The sequence below is a fragment of the Sapajus apella genome, unplaced genomic scaffold (genome assembly GCF_009761245.1).
Source record: "Sapajus apella isolate SASKATOON/1434 unplaced genomic scaffold, GSC_monkey_1.0 scaffold89, whole genome shotgun sequence".
NCBI lineage: Eukaryota > Metazoa > Chordata > Mammalia > Primates > Cebidae > Sapajus > Sapajus apella.
In genome coordinates this window covers 5010339-5029858 of record NW_022437029.1, presented here as the reverse complement: position 1 = coordinate 5029858, position 19520 = coordinate 5010339, and the positions used below count along the sequence as shown (strand labels likewise).

The 19520-nt window shown below is 46.1% G+C and overlaps 1 protein-coding gene across 2 annotated transcripts in view; it reads left to right on the top strand.

Moving 5' to 3' along the window:
- RFX8 (RFX family member 8, lacking RFX DNA binding domain) overlaps window positions 1-15430 on the top strand; it is a 65782-nt gene extending 50352 nt beyond the window's left edge. For both annotated transcript variants that reach the window (XM_032255488.1, XM_032255489.1), the window contains 5 exons: window positions 404-560; window positions 2760-2854; window positions 6820-6934; window positions 10056-10372; window positions 15157-15430. In XM_032255488.1, coding sequence (XP_032111379.1) covers window positions 404-560; window positions 2760-2854; window positions 6820-6934; window positions 10056-10372; window positions 15157-15333 — 861 coding nt within the window. In that variant the 3' untranslated portion in view covers window positions 15334-15430. The remainder of the gene's footprint in view (window positions 1-403; window positions 561-2759; window positions 2855-6819; window positions 6935-10055; window positions 10373-15156) is intronic.
- Window positions 15431-19520: the final 4090 nt, after the last annotated feature.

Below are 19520 nucleotides of genomic sequence, written 5' to 3'. Positions count from 1 at the left end.
GAGGAAGGGACAGCCAGCTTCTGAATCCCACAGCCAAGCCCTCAGGATTGGTGCAGCCTCTACCTACACCTTCCTCACAGAGGCCCAATCCACGGGCTCCCTCTCTAGAGCCATTTGGGCATGGGGTGAGTGGGGTGCATAGAAGCAGCAGCAGCTATGCCCAGATAGCCCTGAATACATCGATCTAGAGATGCCTTCTTTCTAAATGCTGCTTTTCAGAAGGGCAGTTCTAGAATGTGTGTAATTTTAACCTTTTCCTTGTTAAGATTCATTTTTAATGGGTAATACCTGCATCAATGTTTCTTTCTCCCCCGCAACAAAAGTCTTATCAATTAGGAGGAGAGTTAGGCAAAAATAAAATGACAAGATTGAATTAAGTATTATGCCTCCCCATCGTCTTTAGACTATGAGAATGGTATTGAAAAGTAAGAGGCGAGTCAGTGTTCTGAAGTCGGATCTGCAGGCCATCATCAATCAAGACACTTTGGCTACTTCTAAGAAAGCCCCGGCAAGTGACCGGAGCGGCGCAGATGAGCTGGAGAACAACCCAGAGATGAAATGTAATCTTCCTTCTGCGGCTTGCTTTATTGGTGCGGCGGGCATAGATTTGGGGCTAGCATGGCCATGGTTAACTCATGAATTTCTTAATAGAGGTGGAACTTTATAACTCTGATGGTCTAAGTTGTCTGCTCACACTTGTCTTCCTGTAGTGGGGTGATGAACACCCCAGGGAATGCGCTATCCCTGTGCCCCCGGGACCCACCCCAGGGCCGGACAGGGCAGCAGTGCTAATGCCCGCTGGTTGAGTTAATGAACGACTAGATGAGTGTGCTTGCTGCTTGACAGTATCACCAGAATATCTCCTGTGGGGAAAAAGTTTAGTTTCTGCATCTGTGTTGTACATGCACAGGCTCCTGTGTCTCCTCAATCGTGCCTGAACTGCTTTGAGCTAGATGTCTGACCTGCTACATTCTCCCACCACTCTTTTACTTGCAATGTGAAGTTTAACAATGGTGCCTTCACCATATTTCATTACTTTCCAGACAAGTGATAGGAAACAGGTGGATATTCCTGCCCTTTGCTATTGATCTTTTGTCATTGTTTTTCAAGAAAAAAAAATCCCCCTTCATTAAAGAGCTCACATTGCTGGCTGGTGTGTGTTGTTATGTCCCTGGCGAGTGAACATAGTGGCAGAAGGAGCTCTCCAGACTCAGGGAGGACGTGGGAGGCAGGGAGATGCCGAATGGCTACTGATGATGGATTATGGGCATCTCTAGGCCCTCCTATGATGGCTACAGAGAGGGTGCCAGGCTCCCTGTGTGTGCCCTTTCCAAACACTCACTACCAGATGCCCCAGGTAAGCCAAACCTCTGTGGGCATGACGCCTTGCTAGTGCTCTCGGCTGTGTCTGTAGCTGCCTGCCCAGCTCTCGTGAGCTCCCTCAGGCTGTCAGCTGTGTCTTATTCACCCTGGGCCACCCAGCTTTGCACCGGCCCACAGGAGCACGTCAGTGTTTTGTGACTTGATGGATACAGGATTCAGGAGTACATAAAAGCACCACCTAAAACTTAGCCCATCCTCTTTCTTTCACCTTGAAGTAGGCCTGGCTTTGGTAGGGCTGTGTGAGTTATTAAAATACATCCCTATTGGTGAATGACCTCGACCTCCGCCTGCTCCCCTCCACTCTTCTGTCTCTTGATAGTGTCCCCTGGCTGTCCCCAATCCCAGATCCTCCCGTAGGGCACTTCTTCCCCCACCAATCCAGCACCTAAAAGGTTAACACCTAATCTAGCAGGCTTCAGAGCTATTAGTAGAATTACTAATTCTGATTAGTAATTCTGCAGTTCTTATTAGTAGGAACCCAAAAGGTCCCTGTTCGCAAGGCACTGGCTCTCCAAACCCTGCTCTTGCCCCCAGCTGGAGCCCAGGGAGTTCCAGGAGGGCATGAGACCTCCCCACCCCCACCCCGCCAGGTGCCTTCCAGACTGCACACTGGTCTGGCCAGGGCACCTGTGCCCCTACTGGCGTCTTCGTGAGTCCCAACAGGAAGATGTAGTTTTGCAGGGAGATAGGAGACTGACAGGAAACTGACAGCCACTGCTGATACCTGCAGGCAAATGCTTCCAATTCCAAGTCCAAGTGCACCTCCCCCAAGCCTGAGGGGGGCCACTGCAACGGACTCAGTGTTCCAAACTCTGTTTGGTATGCAGAAGCACTCAAAAAGCTGGCAAGGTCAAAGGCTGTTCTTTCTCTGTCAGTGCTACCTGTGCAGGTGGAGGACCCAGGACCTGACCTCACACCGGGCTCCACCTCACTGAGTGCATAACCGCAGGCGAGGTGCTCACCCTCTCTCAGCAGCTTTGATGTCTGCCTTCACTTAAATGACATGAATAAACCAGCCCTTTTATGAAGATGGCAAGGACAGGTGAGGTCACGTCTGTACGTGCAGTGAGCTCATCTGAAGACAAGGTCTGGATAATCTCAAGGTGTAGTTATGGTTTCAAAATATTTCTATTTCAACAAGTGACAGAGATGGCTTACAACAGGCATGTCCATGTAACCCTGAATAGATGACCGCAGAGGTGACAAAGCCAGCCTCAGGACATCCTCTGCGTTCACAATGAGCGTGAGGCCCTGGGGAGTCTCTTTGAGCTATTGTTCAGTGATGTTCCCTAGGTTACCCAGTACAAAAATACCTACAGAGAAATTCTGCTCTGGTGCATGCAATCTTTTTGTTTGTTTATTTTGTGTCTTTGTAGGTTTAAGAAACTTAATTTCTTTGCTGGGAACATCAACAGATCTCAATGTATTCCTCAGCTGTCTGTCTTCACATCTCCAAGCATTTGTGTTCCAGGTAGGAAGCTGTGACTTTAAATTTTTTTAAAAACGTGTGTTGACTAGTCTAGATAAATGAGTGTCCATTGCCTAGGGGATGGGAAAGAGGCTTCTTAGGCTCTGGTCAGAAAGATGTCAAGGGTGGCCTGGGTGTGAGGGCAGGGGGTAGCATTGAACTCTGCAGTAAGGCGGAGAATGGGGGCTGGGGGGAGCACATCACACAAGTGTGTGTGTGCAAGTTTGCGTGCATGGGTGTGGAGGGGGGACAAGCCTGCGGTGAGCATGTGTGTCAGTGTGTGTGTGAGCATGTGTGTCTGTGGATGTGGTAAGCGTGGTGTACAGGTGAGTGGGTGTGCGTAAGCATGTGCAGCGTGTGTGTGTAAGTGGATGAGCATGTGTGGATGAGTGTGTGGACAGGTGAGCATGTGTGTGACTGTGTGTGAGCATATGTGTAAGTGGGTGTGGGTGAGTGGGTGTACAGGTGTGTATTGCACCAGTGGGAGTGTGGAAGAGGAGGAGGGGTTTTGTCTGTTTTTGGGGGTAGAACCGCGCTTGTCTGCATGTTTTGCACATATGTTCCAGTAAAGTATCTGGCTTGATTTCAAAAGCCCAAAGATGGCTTAGTTGTGGATATCGGCAGGTTTGGTCGTTCTCACCAATGTGGCTCTTGCGATTTGCTTCAGTGGGATCCTGGGCTTGATTTTCATCATCCTCCATGGGGGGAGTCACCTGTGGAGAGCTGAGAATGCCACGAGAGAAGCCACGGCCGCTCGCTCCATGGGCCCAGGCAGATGGGGAGAGCTAGGGGCTGTGGGTTAAAACCTAGAGGGAGGCCAGGCACGGTGGCTCATGCCTGTACTCCCAGCACTTTGGGAGGCCAAGGCGGGAGTATCACATGAGGTCAGGTGTTCAAGACCAGCCTGGCACACATGGTGAAATCCCGTCTTTACTAAAAATACAAAAAAAAATTAGCTGGGCGTGGTGGTGCATGCCTGTAGTCCCAGCCACTCAGGAGGCTGAGGCAGGAGAATCGCTTGAATCCAGGAGGCAGAGGCTGCAGTGGGCCGAGAGCCACTGCACTCCAGCCTGGGCTATGAAAGCAAGACTCCATCTAAAAACAAACAAAAAAACACCTAGAGGGAATGAGGCAGCCCAGGCCCCACCTCTTGAGACGCTGTGCTTGCCAAGGCTGAAGTGCTTGGGAAAGGCCTTGAAGAGAAGGTGGGACTTAAAACTGGGATACAAAGCATGTGTAGGATTAAAATAAGCTGAGAGGGGGAATTGGGCATTCAAGAGCAGCGTGAGCCTACCTAAGGAGGAAGGAGCACTCCACACTGGTGGAGAGAACGAAGACTCCAAGGGCCTGGAGCTGGGCGTGTGGCTTAGGGCTATGTTTTTAAAAGCTGGCCATGTTGCGGCCAGTTCCTTGTGCCATCTGCCTGGTCTTGTCTGTATGTCTCACCTCTCAGTTGAGAAGAAAGGGGAGAAATAATAATTGAGACCAAGAGGACTGAAGGGGACTTAGGGATCTTAAACCTCCTAGATATGAACCAGAAAAATCCTCAGGGAAGAGCTCAAAAGCCAGTTCCAACCCTTGGCAGCTGTCTGGTCTCATTTGCTCCTTGAAAATAATTATCCCAGATTCTGTATGGTTTTTATTCCTCCTGTTGATCTCAGGCAAAGCTTATTTATAACAGCAGTGACCATGTCCAGAGCTGGATGGCTGCTGAGACATGTATTCATTCACTAGCTGAAGGCTTATATTGTACATCCTCACAGATAGCTGTCCACCGTCTGTTCCTTAAACGGAAACTGGAGCTCAGCTTCCAGCTTTAACTAGATGAACCCACTGAGATCATCACCACCAACCCTGCCGTCCTACATCGTAAACCACAGAGCGCTGTGTTTCCCAAGTCCGTCACTGTACCTTCAGCCATCACAAAGGAGGCATGTTAGAAAAATGGTGTTTCTGGAACTGCATGCCTTTGAAGACCTTTTTTTGTAAAATAGCTGAACTGATTTTTACACACCAGATTATTGTCAATCAAATGCTCAGACTGTTAAGATGCACACCCTTGGGCTTGTCCGAGATGTCCCATGGCTTCAGTTAGCATCTGGCAGCCAGTGAGCAGAAGGCAGTTTGGGTCCTGGAGGAGCTTTTGTGTCCGGGGACATGAAGTGCTGCACTGGAGGTGATGGGAAGAGCCCTCGATGGTGTTTATGGCTGACTTTCAAATGTTTGTGCGGAGACAGACCTGGTCACTCAGAGCTGCATTCCTCGATGCTTTTAGGAAGTATCCCTGTGGGTTGGTTGATTGATTGATTGATTGATTATTTATTTATTTATTGAGATAGAGTCTCGCTCTGTCACCCAAGCTGGAGTGCAGTAGTACGATCTCAGCTCACTGCAACCTCTGCCTCCCAGGTTCAAGTGATTCTCCTGTCTTAGCCTCCCGAGTAGCTGGGATTACAGGTGCCAGCCTCTCCACCTGGCTAATTTTTGTATTTTTAGTAGAGACAGGGTTTTGCCATGTTGGCCAGACGGGTCTTGAACTCCTGACCTCAAACGATCTGCCTGCCTCAGCCTCCCGACATGCTGGGAATACAGGCGTGAGCCACCGTGTCCGGCCACATCCCTTTGGTTTTGTACTCGCATTGTCCCTCCGACCTAAGACCCTCTGCTGAACACCGATGGGAAGGGGCTCCTCCCAAGAGTTCATCTCAGATAGTGAGGAACACTGAGGAGGATGCTGCTACCGAAAGGACCTCACATCCCCTGACGCTCAGGGCCACTTTCTGCTGTGCCGAGGGTTTCGCTGGGGCAGAAGGGAAAAGAAGCAATGACAAGAAAGAGCATTCCTTTGTTCCTAGCCAGCCTCTCCATCTCTTCCTCAAGGACATGTGGTGGAGCTGTGGTTGGTCCACAGGCATGTGAGTGAGTATGAGAAGAGGCTTGGAGCATGCATATCAACAGACGCATTTGAAATCCATGACTTATGGCTTATAGATGGCTTCAAGTGTGGCCCAAGGCTGCTCTCTGTCTGGGTAGAGGGAACTTCTTACTCTGCACGCAGCGGCATCTTATTGGTACCCAGGTTAGTGCCAATGAGGCTGTCAGATGACCTTGGTTCCACTGGATGCAGGGGCTGGGACTTTCCAGTCTGGAGATTGCTTACACAGCAAGCATGATGACCAGCTTTTCCAAATAGGCAACTCTACTTTTCATTATTATGGGATTCTGTGCCCCTTTTACACAATCAGATTAGACATGCAGAAGTGCAGGAATAAAACAGCCCCCACCCCTCTCGATGGCCCATTCCCAAGCGGACTTCAATGAGGCTGTCCCTACAGTGTTTCTGTGTCACACATCACAAGTGACCTCTTTTTCTAAAACTGAATAGTGCTGGGCATGGTGGCTTATACCTCTAATCCCAGTGTTTTTGGGAGGCTGAGGCAGGAGGATCACTTGAGCCCAGAAGTTCAAGAACAGCTTGAGCAACACAGTGAGACCCTTATCTCTACCCCACCTCCCCCCCAAAATTAAATTAGTCATAGGCAGTGGTGCATGCCTGTCGTCCCAGGAGGCTCAAGTGGGAGGATGTCTTAAGTCCAGGAGTTCGAGGCTGCAGTGGGCCAAGATCGTACTACTGCACTCCAGCCTGGGCAACAGGAAGGCCATATGTCCAAAAAAATAAAAAAATTACATGGTGATTTTACGAGAAAAAGCAAGCCAATTTTCCACGTCCCTCCCTCCTTCTCTTCACCAACTTTAAAGGGCTCTGCCCTGGAACCATCTTCATGGAAGATGGAGAAAGACCAGACATTGGCCCTACTGCCTCAGTTTCCACTCTTGTTATTTCGACTTTCTCTTCTTAAGCTCTTTAAAAATGCATGTGCATGACAAATGTGTGCATTTGAAAACATACTGTGCTTCTTGATTTTATCACAAACTGCAGCCTTTTTTTTCTCACAAAAACTTAATAGCCAAGCAGAAGCAAAGAAGAGTTTATCAAATTGGCCGCCAGCTTCCTGCTGAGATGGAATCTTCTTCTCACTGCTGTGAGCAAAGCCATGACGCTCTGCCACAGAGATAGTTTTGGTGAGTCAGAGATTTCAAAAATATTTTGTATTCTACCTTTTAAAAATGTCATTATAGAATAAGTATTTTGCATATTGCTACGTAGAATCGAACATCTTCTTTTAACTTTTTTATGTAAAATGTAAGATACAGCAAACCATACAACACTATAGTTATTTTTACTTTTAATGTCAGTGTGATAGCCTGTCAGATAGATGGACTATGCTTTTCCTTCCTGTTTCATCAGTGTTATACACACAGGAAGGCTCCCCTTGTTCTTGAATTATGAGCTTTGTGACATTTTGAAAAAAGCACTGAGAGAGACAACTGAGATAGAGAAAAAAAATGGGTTCTTTGGAGCACCCATACTTAACTCTCGGGAATAATGATTAGGTTGCCATTGTATGCAGATTACAGAAAGAGTGAAGTAATATTCATTTTGCAAACTTCCTGGTCAAATCATTGGTCTTCCTCTGTTGGGAAGGTTACATCTTTGATGCAGTTGCCTTATAAAAAGGGTTGTAGGGGTGGGTGGCTGTGGCTAATGCCTGTAATCCCAGCACTTTAAGAGGGCGAGGCAGGTGGATCACCTGAGGTCAGGAGTTTGAGACCAGCCAGACCTAATAGTAAAACTCTGTCTCTACTAAAAATACAAAAATCTGGGAGGCTGAGGCGGGCAGATCACGAGGTTAAGAGATCGATGCCATCCTGGCCAACGTGGTGAAATCCTGTGTCTACCAAAAATACAAAAATTAGCTGGGCGTGGTGGCGCACGTCTGTAGTCCCTGCTACTTGGGAGGCTGAGGCAGGAGAATTGCTTGAACCCAGGAGGCGGAGGTTGCAGTGAGACAAGATCATACCACTGTACTCCAGCTTGGTGCCTGGCGACAGAGTGAGACTCTGTCTCAAAAAAAAAAAAAAAAAAATTAGCTGTGTGTGGTGGCAGGCACCTGTAATCCCAGCCACTCGGAGCCTGAGGCAGGACAGTCGCTTCAACCTGGGAGGTGGAGGTTGCCGTGAGCCGAGATCACACCATTGGACTCCAGCCTGGGTGACAAGAGTGAAACTCCACCGCAAAAAAAAAAAAAAAAAAAGGTTGTAGGAAGGGAACTTCACCACTTACCCCACCAACTTCATGAAATGGATCATTCTTTCAAAAGGTATTTCTTGCTTCCCAGGCCCTTTCCTGGGCACTGGGCATACAGCAGTGGAAAGATACAGTCTCCACTTCTGTAAGTTTGCATAGTAGTTATGGCAAGTGATCCCTGCACAGAGAGCTGCCAGATGCCCACACAGCAAGTAGGCAAGAAGGAAGAGAAAGCACGCCCTATTCTAGACCAGTTCTGCAGACACCCTGCAGCTCTTGAGGGCTGCTGCCGTCAGCTGCCGTATAGGTGACACTCACTTATAGTGGGACTCTTCCCTTTAATGAAGTCCAAACTGACCGTGCTTTATGCTATGGTCTTCCAGAGCAGAGATAGCAGAGTTCACGTGCATCGTGGAAAAAAATCTAGCCTTGAGCCAGGTGTGGTGGCTCACGCCTATAATCCCAACACTTTGGGAGACTGAAGCATGTAGATCTCTTGGGCCCAGGAATTTGAGACCAGCTTGAGCAACATGGTGAAACTCTGTCACTACCAAAAAAAAATACAAAAATTAGCCAGATGTGGTGGCCCAATAGTCCCAGCTACTTGGGAGGCTAAGGTGGGAGGACCGCTTGAGCCAGGGCGGCGGAGGTTGCAGTGAGCAGAGATTGTGCTACTGTACTCCAGCCTGGGCGATAGAGCCAGACTCTGTCTCAAAAAAAGAAAAGAAATCTAGTCTGTAGTTGTTACTTTTCCCACTCTACCTTCTCTGTACCTCCATATGAAATCAGTGTATTCATACCAGTAGTTTGAACAATGGTTTCAAGACTGGGACTATGATTTTCCAAGTCCAGATGATGTTGCCAAGCTCACCTCAGGCAAGGTAAGGGGCAGTTATCTCTCACCCAGATCCGTGAAGGAATAGAACACTACTCAGGGAAAAAATTGTGAAGGGCGTTTGAAATGGATGAAAAGATTACTTGAAATGAACAAAAGGCTTTGAAATGGACAAAGGGTTGGCACAGCCTTCTGGGTTATCTTTGCCTTCCATTGTCTTTGAGTTATTTTTACAGCTCTGTAAGTTGCAGCAAATTGATAATGCAGATGACCCTCATCCACAGAAATACAACCTAGTTGTGTCAGGTGGTTGTGATTGATACTGCTCTGAGGACAGAACCCTTTGCATCTATTTGTCACTGTCGGCATTCTTTTCTATCTTAGTATATATTTAGTACTTTAAATTCTCTTGTGAACCAATGGCAACATCTTACTGAGGTAACAGTAAGATGTAATACATCATTTAATTAGTGAGTTAAATAAAACCTTTGATTTGTCCATTTCATATCTGTATAAGAGTCATGGTTTTACCTTTATTTAAAACTTATGTTCTAACAATTGCAATAGGCAAGATGTCCCCTTCTGTTTCTAAGGCAAACATTAATGATTGTTTTCCTTTCTGGGAGAGCAGAGGCCTTGGGATTTGGGGCATTTAGCTAAGTCACACACCCTCCTGTCTCTCCAATGACAGCACTTGTAGCCCCACATGAGAGGGTGTCTCTCACAGGTGGAGCCCTAGCTGGCTTCCTTACCCACTTCCCACTCAAAGAGCTGCAGCCACAGGGTCAGCTGGAGGGGCAAGTCACTACATTTCAAGCACCACAAAACAGCATCATGGTCCCTTCTGCACACGCCCCCGTTTCCTCCCACCCCTTCTGGACGTTCCTGTGGGTCATACATGGGGCACCCTCTCCAGCTCTGGGAGCAGCACCCAGGTCCCTTTAGGGTTTGCTTTCCTCCTGTCTCACACTGGATGGGTTCTAAGTTCCTTTTCATGGCTTAGGGTATTTGGCTCTCAGTCCTTTCTGTCCAAAAGCTGCCATGCCAGGGGTCCCTTACTTATGGATGCTGCATAAGAGGCCCAGGCCCCTTCAGGGTCAGCTATTGGAATGAGGCTCAGGTACACAGGTGTTAGCCATGGAAAAGTTGTTAGTTTCATAGTGATTTGTTTACTGCCTGTCTATCAAATGTATTCATTTTTGGTTATTATCTAAATGTAGGCTCCTGGCATCTGTTTCACTTGCTGCTTTTGGAATATGTGATTCACATACTTCAGTCATGCCTAGAGGAGGAAGAGGAGGAGGAGGACATGGGGAATGTCAAGGAAATGCTACCAGATGACCCGACTCTCAGCCAGCCAGACCAGGCACTTTTCCACCCTCTGAATTCCTCGCTGTCCCAGGCGTGTGCCAGCCCCAGCGTGGAGCCACTGGGGGTGATGCTGACACACCTGGGCCAAGGCCGATATCTCATGGGTGTGAACAACGTGGTCCTCAGGATCCTGGGCTTCCTGGTGGACACTGCCACGGGCAATAAGGTAGGGCACTAGGACCCCCTTACACACAGTGGTTTCAAGGGAAATAAGAGCCATAGGCGGTTAGGAAAACCGTCAAGATCACATTGTCCAAACAATGAGGAAGGATTTCACGATCATCTTTGCCCTAGGTGATTTTGCCAGGGGTGAGTATAATTCACTACCTGTTGATTACTGGTTGCCTCAGGTTTGTGGTACATTGATAAGTGCCTGGCACGATTAGAAATGTGGACCATCTGGATGGCCTGGGTCTTTCTTGCCTTCCTAGAGCATACCTGGCTGGGTTAGATTCACTCAGCAATAGCACACCACTAACCTCTGAGTGGCATGCACTGAAAATGCCCCTAGTGTTTAAAAAAAGGGAAGCACTGAATAGTCAGAACAGAGAGGATTTTGAAAAGATTAAATTGGGATACCTGTTGAAAGATATAAAAATAACAGTTTTACCTATTTACCTAACACCTACTATACAGCCGTTATGTATGTTATTTTGAAGCCATACTATCCCGTAGAATATTTGTTCTTGTCATTCTCATTTGATTGATGAGGAAACTGAGGCTCAGAGAAGCTGAGTGACTTGCACAAAGTCACACAGCAAGGAAATAGTAGAACAGAGATTGGAGCCCCAGCCTGCCTGATCTCAAGTCCATTCTTCACCCACAACCCTAGACAGGAGGTTGGTTTATGCCCTGAAGAGTGCAGGACCCAGGTTAGAGAGGTCAGACGTGGACCTCAGTGCCATGAAGCAAAGTTGGACTGATGGAGGAATGACTGCAGTGCCTCCATGGAGGAGCAGGGAGTGGGCTGGTTAAAAAAAAAACTGACAGCAGTTGTTTTAGGACTAACTTCTCTGCACATGTTTGATATTTAGCCACTATCCATTGTCTTCTTTTTACAACAAGTTTCCCTCTTGCACAGATGAGTTGTGCTCAGTAGGATATTGAAGCAGGTGCAATCATTCAACCTGAAGCAGGTTAATAGTGGTCTCAGCCATGGCAGTGAGTCACAGCCTAAAATTCTTCATGCCTTAGAGTTCGCAGAATAATACAAACCTTCCAGGACCCTTTCCTTCCTGAGCAAACTCTCATTCCGAGTTTTCCAATTGCAGAGATCTTGCACACACTGTTACTGAGCAATGCTTGGACAAGACACCTCCACAGACAAAAAAAGAAAAAAAAAAAAAAAAAGCAGGAGCCAGGGAAATGCATCTCTCAGGTTTATCAGTTCTCTATCTGTACTTGGTCTTTGTTTTCTCACCTTGAGATAGTAAGTCACATATCCAGCTGCATTCAGTGCTCTCTGTGAGGTAGATTCAGATGTGAGTCTGTAAATGAGAAACTTACCTCCTCCATGAGTGTCCATGTAAAAAAAGCAGACGTGATCAACAAAGCATGCAATAGTAAAACACTGACCCCAACTTGGGGTTGCTGATGAGAGCTGGGCCTCTTTAGCTGGCGGCAGCTAAGGCGCTTTCAGGAAGCATGTGTTTTCAGAGAGTTTGCAGATATAAGACCCAGTTAGATCTGAAGAGGCGATGGCTTTCCCAGGCTGTGCCCAGGAGAATGGCTCTCCCTGCTGCTGTACATGGTGGCAGGGCCCTCCAAGGGCCACCAGTGTCAAGCGCCTGAGTGTTCTCCGGAGTATTCTGTAGAGCCATAGCAGGGCCAGCATTCATGCTGGGCTGTAGTGTCCAGCTCCAAGTGAGCAACTCTTTGCACTCACCATCTGGGACGAGAGGTCAAAGTGTAGCATGACAGCTTGTTAAAGGAAAAAAAAACCTTTCAGTGACACTCGTTAAAGCACCATAAGGAAGGCTTTATCCCTAAGGAAGGCTTTATTCAGTACCATCTCCATAGGGTTTTTGCAATGGGGGAGGGAGATTGGGCTTAACTCTGAGAACAGCAGGGATGGGGGTGTGTGGGTGCGGAATTTATAGCCTAGGAGCCGGGTAGGGGTCAGTGGATGGGAACTTACTAAGAAGAAATATAAGGGGTAAGGGGGATTCTGGCTAAACCCACCTAACAGGATTCTTGTAGAAGTTTGGCCAGCCGGGGTGACCAGACATCACCTGGGAGCTGGTAGAGGGCAAGGAAATTGATCAGATATGGAGATGGAGCATTCTTGCTAAAGTGACTCAGCAGGGTTCTGGCTAAAACTGGGTTTTACAAGGAAGTGTGCGAAGGAGAAGGTTCAGGAGCCAGACAAAAGTTCAGCCAAGTGGAGAATGTTTGTCAAATTGTATACACATGCTTCTTAGGCAGCAAAGTAACCAGGAATAAGCTTTTACCTCTTCAGCCAGTTAGAAGGCGTGAAGATAGATGCTGACAGTCTCCCTGAGCCCAGTGTTTAAATGCATCTTTCATCTCAGTGAAATAGGTGTTATCGTCAAGCCCATTTTACAGCTGGCATAGTTGAGGCACTTGAAGGGGTTGAGGAATTTTCTCAAGGTCACCTCACTAATCACTGTGAGAACAGGAGTTTACACTTCCACAGATCTCCTTCCAAGTCTGTCCTTCTCAGCATTCTCTCTCTTCCAGAGCGTATTCTACCATCTGCTTTAATTCCAAAATTGGTCGCTTGGGATTAATTACTAAAAATACCTTCAAGTCCGATAAGGGCAATTCTGGTACATACATTTCTGCGTTAAAATTCTACGTCTTCCACTTATTAGCTAGAACCTTGGACAAATTGCTTAACTTATGGAGATACTCATGTCTAATTCTATAGGGCCATTATGAGGTTTAAATGAGTTAATTGTTGTAAAATGCTTAGACTGTTTCCTAGCATATAGTAAGTGCCCAATTACCACTAGCCATCATGATTATTTCTCCACCACAGCCTCCTAAGCTGAGCACTTTCCCTTAACAGTCCTGGCCCAATTCTTTAGCTCCTCTGAAGTTCCTTGCAATGACGTTTCACCTATATTTAATGGGTGGAAACAATAGAGACGATATTAAATACTTAATTGAACTACATAATTAAGCAATACAAGCGGATGAATGTCAGGTAATCCAAGGTAATACACATTAGAGATTAATTAAACCTGCTTCTGTTCCTTCATGCCTGCTGAATTAGCTCTAATGACTTAAACAATCACACCAAAAAGCTACGCTCTTCTGATTTTCATTGCATCCATTATTCAGCCCTTGCACTCATCATCAACAAAAAGCACACCCTGTGTGTCCCATCTGCATTCATCTGCCATGAGTTAACACCCCATTTGGCTGCACAGCTGCGCAGCCTCATTCCCTGAACAATTTAGCGCTGGCCTGCACCTACAGTAACAACTGAAGTCAGCATTTTGGATTGCCATATCCATCTGTTCCTCTTCTACATTCTAGTGGCGTTCAAAACAGTCAGATGCCAATACATGGTTAAGAACAAACTGAAAAACTATAATGATATTAAATAATGAATTTGGGTCGTACTCCAGGATTACAGGGGAGAAAAAGAAACAGATTTTTTTAAGTGTCTCTTCACCTCTAGGGTAAAGGTGAAAACAATTTTTTGAAAAAGAAGAAAAATACCTTTTCATTGGATGGTGATGGTGTTTGTCGAATTTAGAGAAAGAGGGACACATACTTTCACGATCCTTGCATTTGAAGTAATTGTGCACACATCTCTATTAAAGTATACTAGCTTACAGGAGGTTTATGGATGAAATCAGACCAAGCAAATACATTTCTGTTGGTTTTAAAGGAGTCATGGCCAAAGATTTGCAAGTCTTCCAAGTTTCTCGGAGCTAAGGGAGGGATGATATATTTGCCATTCTCTGATAGGAAGATGTGCTGGGTCAGCTGAAGTGGCCGAGGAGAGCTTCAGCTAACTTAGAACCTCCACACCTCTTGAATCTCTTCCTTGCCAATTGAGTAACCAATACCAGATTGCTGTTTTTATAGGTTCCTCCCCACCCCCATTTAATTGTTTATTTGATGATGGGGGAAGGAGAGGCTGTGTGGGAATTTGACCCGACTATGTCAGCTCCAGAGACTTGTTGAGAATGTGGGGATTAGTACCTGTCTGGAAACTCCCAGATTGATGGGTGCTACAGCCACATGGAGACCGTGGGTGCCTTTCATAGGCTCCCTCCTGACTTTCACGACCCATCTGCTTTCTCCAGTGTCTGTCTGTTCTCCGGTGTCTGTTAAGGAAGAGTGTTGGTTTGCTCTCACGAGGATATTTCTCACAAATTGCAGAGCCCTCTTCCTTTCCCTAAAGAGAGCCCATCAGCTCCCCGCCCCTGCACCATCTCTGCCTTGCAAAGCCTCCCACGGAGTCCTCCCCGGACCCTGAGTGTTTTCCTGAGAAATCAGGAGTTCTCTTAGTAAGAATAAATGCATGGGCCAGGCACAGTGACTCACGCCTGTAATCCCAGCACTTTGGGAGGCTGAGGCAGGTGGATCACCTGACATCAGGAGTTCGAAATCAGCCTGGCCAACATGGTGAAACCCTGTCTCTACTAAAAATACAAAACTGGGCATGGTGGCACATGCCTATAATCCCAGCTACTTGGGAGGCTGAGGCAGGAGAATCGCTTGAACCTGGGAGGCTCAGGTTCCAGTGAGCTGAGATGGTGCCATGGCACTTCAGCCAGGGCAACAAGAGTGAAACTCCATCTCAAAAAAAAAGAAAGAAAGAAAGAAAAAGAATAAATGCATGAACTTCCCCTTTACATCCCAGGGCAGGAGCACAGGCTTGGTAGAAGAGTTCAAATGGTAGTTCCTGCGACAAGGAATGGTGTAACTGTCTCTTTTTGTCTTCTCCCTTTAAACATTTCCCTCTTGCAGCTCATCCAGGTGCTGGTGGAAGACAAAGCCACTGACAGCGCAGTTAAGCTCAGCCTTCCTATGGGACAAGAAGCCCTCGTAACCCTAAAGGATGGACAACAATTTGTGATTCAGATATCAGATGTACCTCAAAGCTCTGAAGACATTTATTTCAGAGAAAGCAATGCTAATGTGTGAGATTATTTATTTGAATAGAGAATAAGAAAATGGATAGACTTACATTCTTTTTTTTTAAATAAATGTTGGCTATTTATTATTATCTTAATCAGCTGCAACCATCCATCATTTTTTTATCGCATTTTAGGTTTTGGGGTAGATGTGAAGAACATGCAAGATTGTTGCATAGGTACACACGACTTGCGTTCTTAAAAATATTAAACACTAAAGTTTTTCTATTGACTAAAGAAGATGTTATGTATATAATAGATGTAGCATTGTCTATTTTATGTTTATATGTATTTCAAGGAGGTGGTTTTGATAAATGTATAAACTGATTTGGACAATAATTTTTGTCCCTCTTGCTTTTCTTTTGAGGATTTCCAAGTATTTCTATTTTGAGACATAACAGAAAAGAAATTTGAGAATGCCTGTTGGGAGTAAAGAAATGGCTAAGGCTCCAAAGAAAGAAAAAGTTCAAAGTATACCAACTGGTGCAATCAGTAAAATGCCAGTGGTAATATTTTTCTTCCCTTTGGTGGAGCGCCTCAATCGAAATAGAATTTGTAGATAGATCCTTCTCAGGCAATGAGGAACAGAAAAAAAAAATCAATGTAATATCACTGTTAAATTCACTCACTGGTCCATTAAACACCTTTGGTTCACTATCCTGATTTTCTTACAGTGAGATAGAATTTTGAATGCAACAATGTCTGTAGCAAAGGCTAATGTCCTGCTCTGAATCGCTCTTTAGTTCTCTTTTTGTAGCAAAATCCTACAAACTGCTGAAACTAGGAATAGAGCATTGTTACACAAAATCCATTTTTATGTAACTGATTATAGTATTTCAAAGAAATTTTAAAATTCGTGCTAAACATGATTTCCAGTGTATATGGAAAAAATAGAGAAAATTTTATTGATCTCATATTATACATGAAATGAACTAAATTTCACATATATTTCATATGGAATGAATTAAATTTACTTATGAAATGAATTACATTTCCCTAAATACTTGGAAATTTTTTTTAAAAACCTAGGAACTACATGTCTGTGGATTCATTAAGAATTATTCATCTTTATGGTTAAAAAAATAATCATTTTTAAGAGCCCTTTGCAACTACATTTAATATATTATTTCAAGCTATCTGGGAGGAGTTGTTCTTTGTCAAAGAATGAGTCAGAGAGACATTTATTGTTTTGCTCACTGCTCAGTGACTTTGCATGTCAAGTGTTTGCTAATAAGTAAGTAGACAGTTGGTGAACTGAGTCACAGAACAGAGGCAACAGGAGGATCTGTAAGTCTGGGAATGGTGAATTTTGTTTGCATATTTTGGGATAAACTGATTAGCTAAGAGCTAGCAGAAGTCATTCAGGGCATTCTGTCCTTGAATGCCCAAGCTTACCAAAGAAAACAATTTTCACTGTTTCTCTGTAGTGTTAACATTAGGATAGGGGATGAGGATGGGTAGCAACAGAGAAGAGGAGGGACTTCTGGGACTGTTGTGATTTGTATTATGGTTTCTTTCTTATTTGATCCTGAAGCCTGTCTAGGAGAGCCCTGATAGAGTGGATGGAGGAGAGAGTAAGGTTTGGGTGTGTTGGTGAAACTAAAATGCAAGAAGCAGAAGTTTATTGCTCACAGACCCAGAGAGGTTAGGAGCACCGCGACACTGGGAGGCCCAGGAGGAGTCAGAGGCAGCAGGGAGCTCAACCAGCCTGCGGCTGAGCCTGCTGGACCTGCCTTTATTAAGGCTCAGGGCGCTATTCCTTAGGCTTTCCCCCAGGACTTAAGGATCCGGGTCATTTAAAGAATACATGCATAAAGGAGGGAACTCATTTACACGACTCCAGTGTTGACCATTAGACTTTTCCACAGCCAGCAGCTGTGGCCTGAGCTGGGTTTGGTGTCAGTGAGAAGAAGAACAAGCAGGCTCTATTGCAAACACCACACAGAGAGGAGAAGCCTCACTAAGGCCAAGGATGACAGGATTCAGCTGGATTTCAAACGGCTTATGTCAGGCCTAAAAATGGGTGTCAAGCCTGCAACTCCATGAAGCCTATGCCAGGAACCCTCATGGTGCTCCCATTCTTGGTCTGGGGGCTAGCCATACAGTATAGTGAGTTCACCTTGCAAAAATGTGTCTCTAAGCTTGTGATTTGACTCGATTACATTTCTGCATATGTTATATATGAAAGTGTATCTTAAAAAACATAAGGTGGCTGGGCATGGTGGCTCACACCTATAATCCCAACACTTTGGGAGGTCAAGGTGAGAGAATCGCTTGAGCATAGGAGTTCAAGACCAGCCTGGGCAACATAATGAGATCCCCATCTCTACAAAAGAAAAAAAATTAGCTGGATGTGGTGGCACGTGGCTGCAGTAACAGCTACTTAGGAGGCTGAGGCAGGAGGATTGCTTGAGCCTAGGAGTTCAAGACTGCAGTGAACTACGATCATGTCACTGCACTCCAGCTTGGATGACAGAGACCCTGCCTTAAAAATAACTAAATAAATGGCATTGCCCACTTTATGGGACTAGATGGAAGAAAGACTAAAAAGCACACGAGACGATTTCAAGAGAAAGTGAGCTGGGCTTGAAAAGCCATCAGGTGCAGTGGCTCATGCCTGTAATCCTGGCACTTGGGAGGCCAAGGTGGCTGGATTGCTTGAGCTCAGGAGTTTGAGACCAGCCTGGGCAATGTGGTGAAACCCTTGTCTTGATGAAAAATATACAAATTTAGCTGGGTATAGTGGTGAGCGCCTGTAATCCCAGCTACTTAGGAGGGTGAGGCAGGATAGCTTGAGTCCAGGAGGTTAAGGCTACAGCGAGATGTGATTGTACCTCTACACTCCAGCCTGGGCCACAGGGCGAGGCACTGTCTGAAAAAAAAAAGAAAGAAAAAGAAAGAGAGAAGGGAGGAAGGAAGGGAGGGAAGGGAAGAAGGAAGGAAGGAAGGAAGGAAGGAAGGAAGGAAGGAGGGAGGGAGGGAGGGAGGGAGGGAGGGAGGGAGGGAAGGAAGAAGAGAGGAAAGGAAGGAAGGAGGGAGGGAGGGAAGGAAGGACAGAGGGAGAGAAGGAGGGAAGGGAGGGAGGGAGGGAGGAGGGAAGGAAGGAAGGAAGGAAGGTCGGTTCATCAGGGCCAACAAGCACTGATGTCAGAACAGAGCTGCACTTGCCTCATGGGCAAGTCTTTGTTTTTGATTCCCAATCCCCCTCCTTGATGAGCTGGGATAGAAGGTCCAGTAAGGAGGAAAATTAAAAGAGGATCCAACCACATCTGCCTCACCCACCTCAGCCCTCATGTCCTAGAGCAGATAGCAGGAGAGAGGAGATGTCAAAATGTTTGACATTTTGATTATCACACTGACATGTTAATTGCCAAAGAGAGATGGTTCCTATGATTGAATGTAACTGGTGGTCTATTACTTGAAAGTGAACGTGAATATGAACAGGAAATCCCCCTATCCTCTACCCCAAACTTAGATTTTTCTTCAGGAGCCAGAATGAATCCACAGAGGAGGTTGCAAAGATTGCTTTCTGCTTGTACCGTGGATCAGCTCGCTGTTACAGCATAACAAACGAATCCTTCATGGCTTAAAACAACCACCATCTGTGTATTATTCCTCGCCAGTCCACAGTTCGCTTGGGTGGCTGGTTCTGCCGTTCTGGGCTAAACTCAACAAATCTCAGCTGGGCTCACTCAGCCCTTCAAGGCTCCTGACAGGTGTGTAGGGGGCTGGCTAGTCTAGGATGGCCTCAGCTGTCCTCCAAGTGGTTCCCACATCCCTTCAACAGGCCAGTTCATGCATGTTCTTATGGCAGGAGGGAGTCCAAGAGAGCAGATACGGAAACACACAAGCATGTTTTCACACCTCCTTTTGCATCAAGTGTGGTCTTGTCCCACTGACCAAAGCAAGTCATGTTGCCAAACCCAGGGTTAGCAAGGTAAGGTTCTCCTAATGGGTATGGGTGCAGGGAGGGGTCAAAGAACTGGAGTCGTCAATCACGTCACTCTACCACCTACCTTATCCAGTTCAACTCACTCAAAATAACATCTAAATCATCCCAACAGCTCCGTTCACAAGTGGAAAAGACCTGCTCAGGGCCCTCAAGCAGCAGTGAGATCCTGGTCATCTGAAGATTCCACAATCAATCACCCCCATCAGTTGTGACATTATTACAGCACTGCCCTCCATGCAACTTAA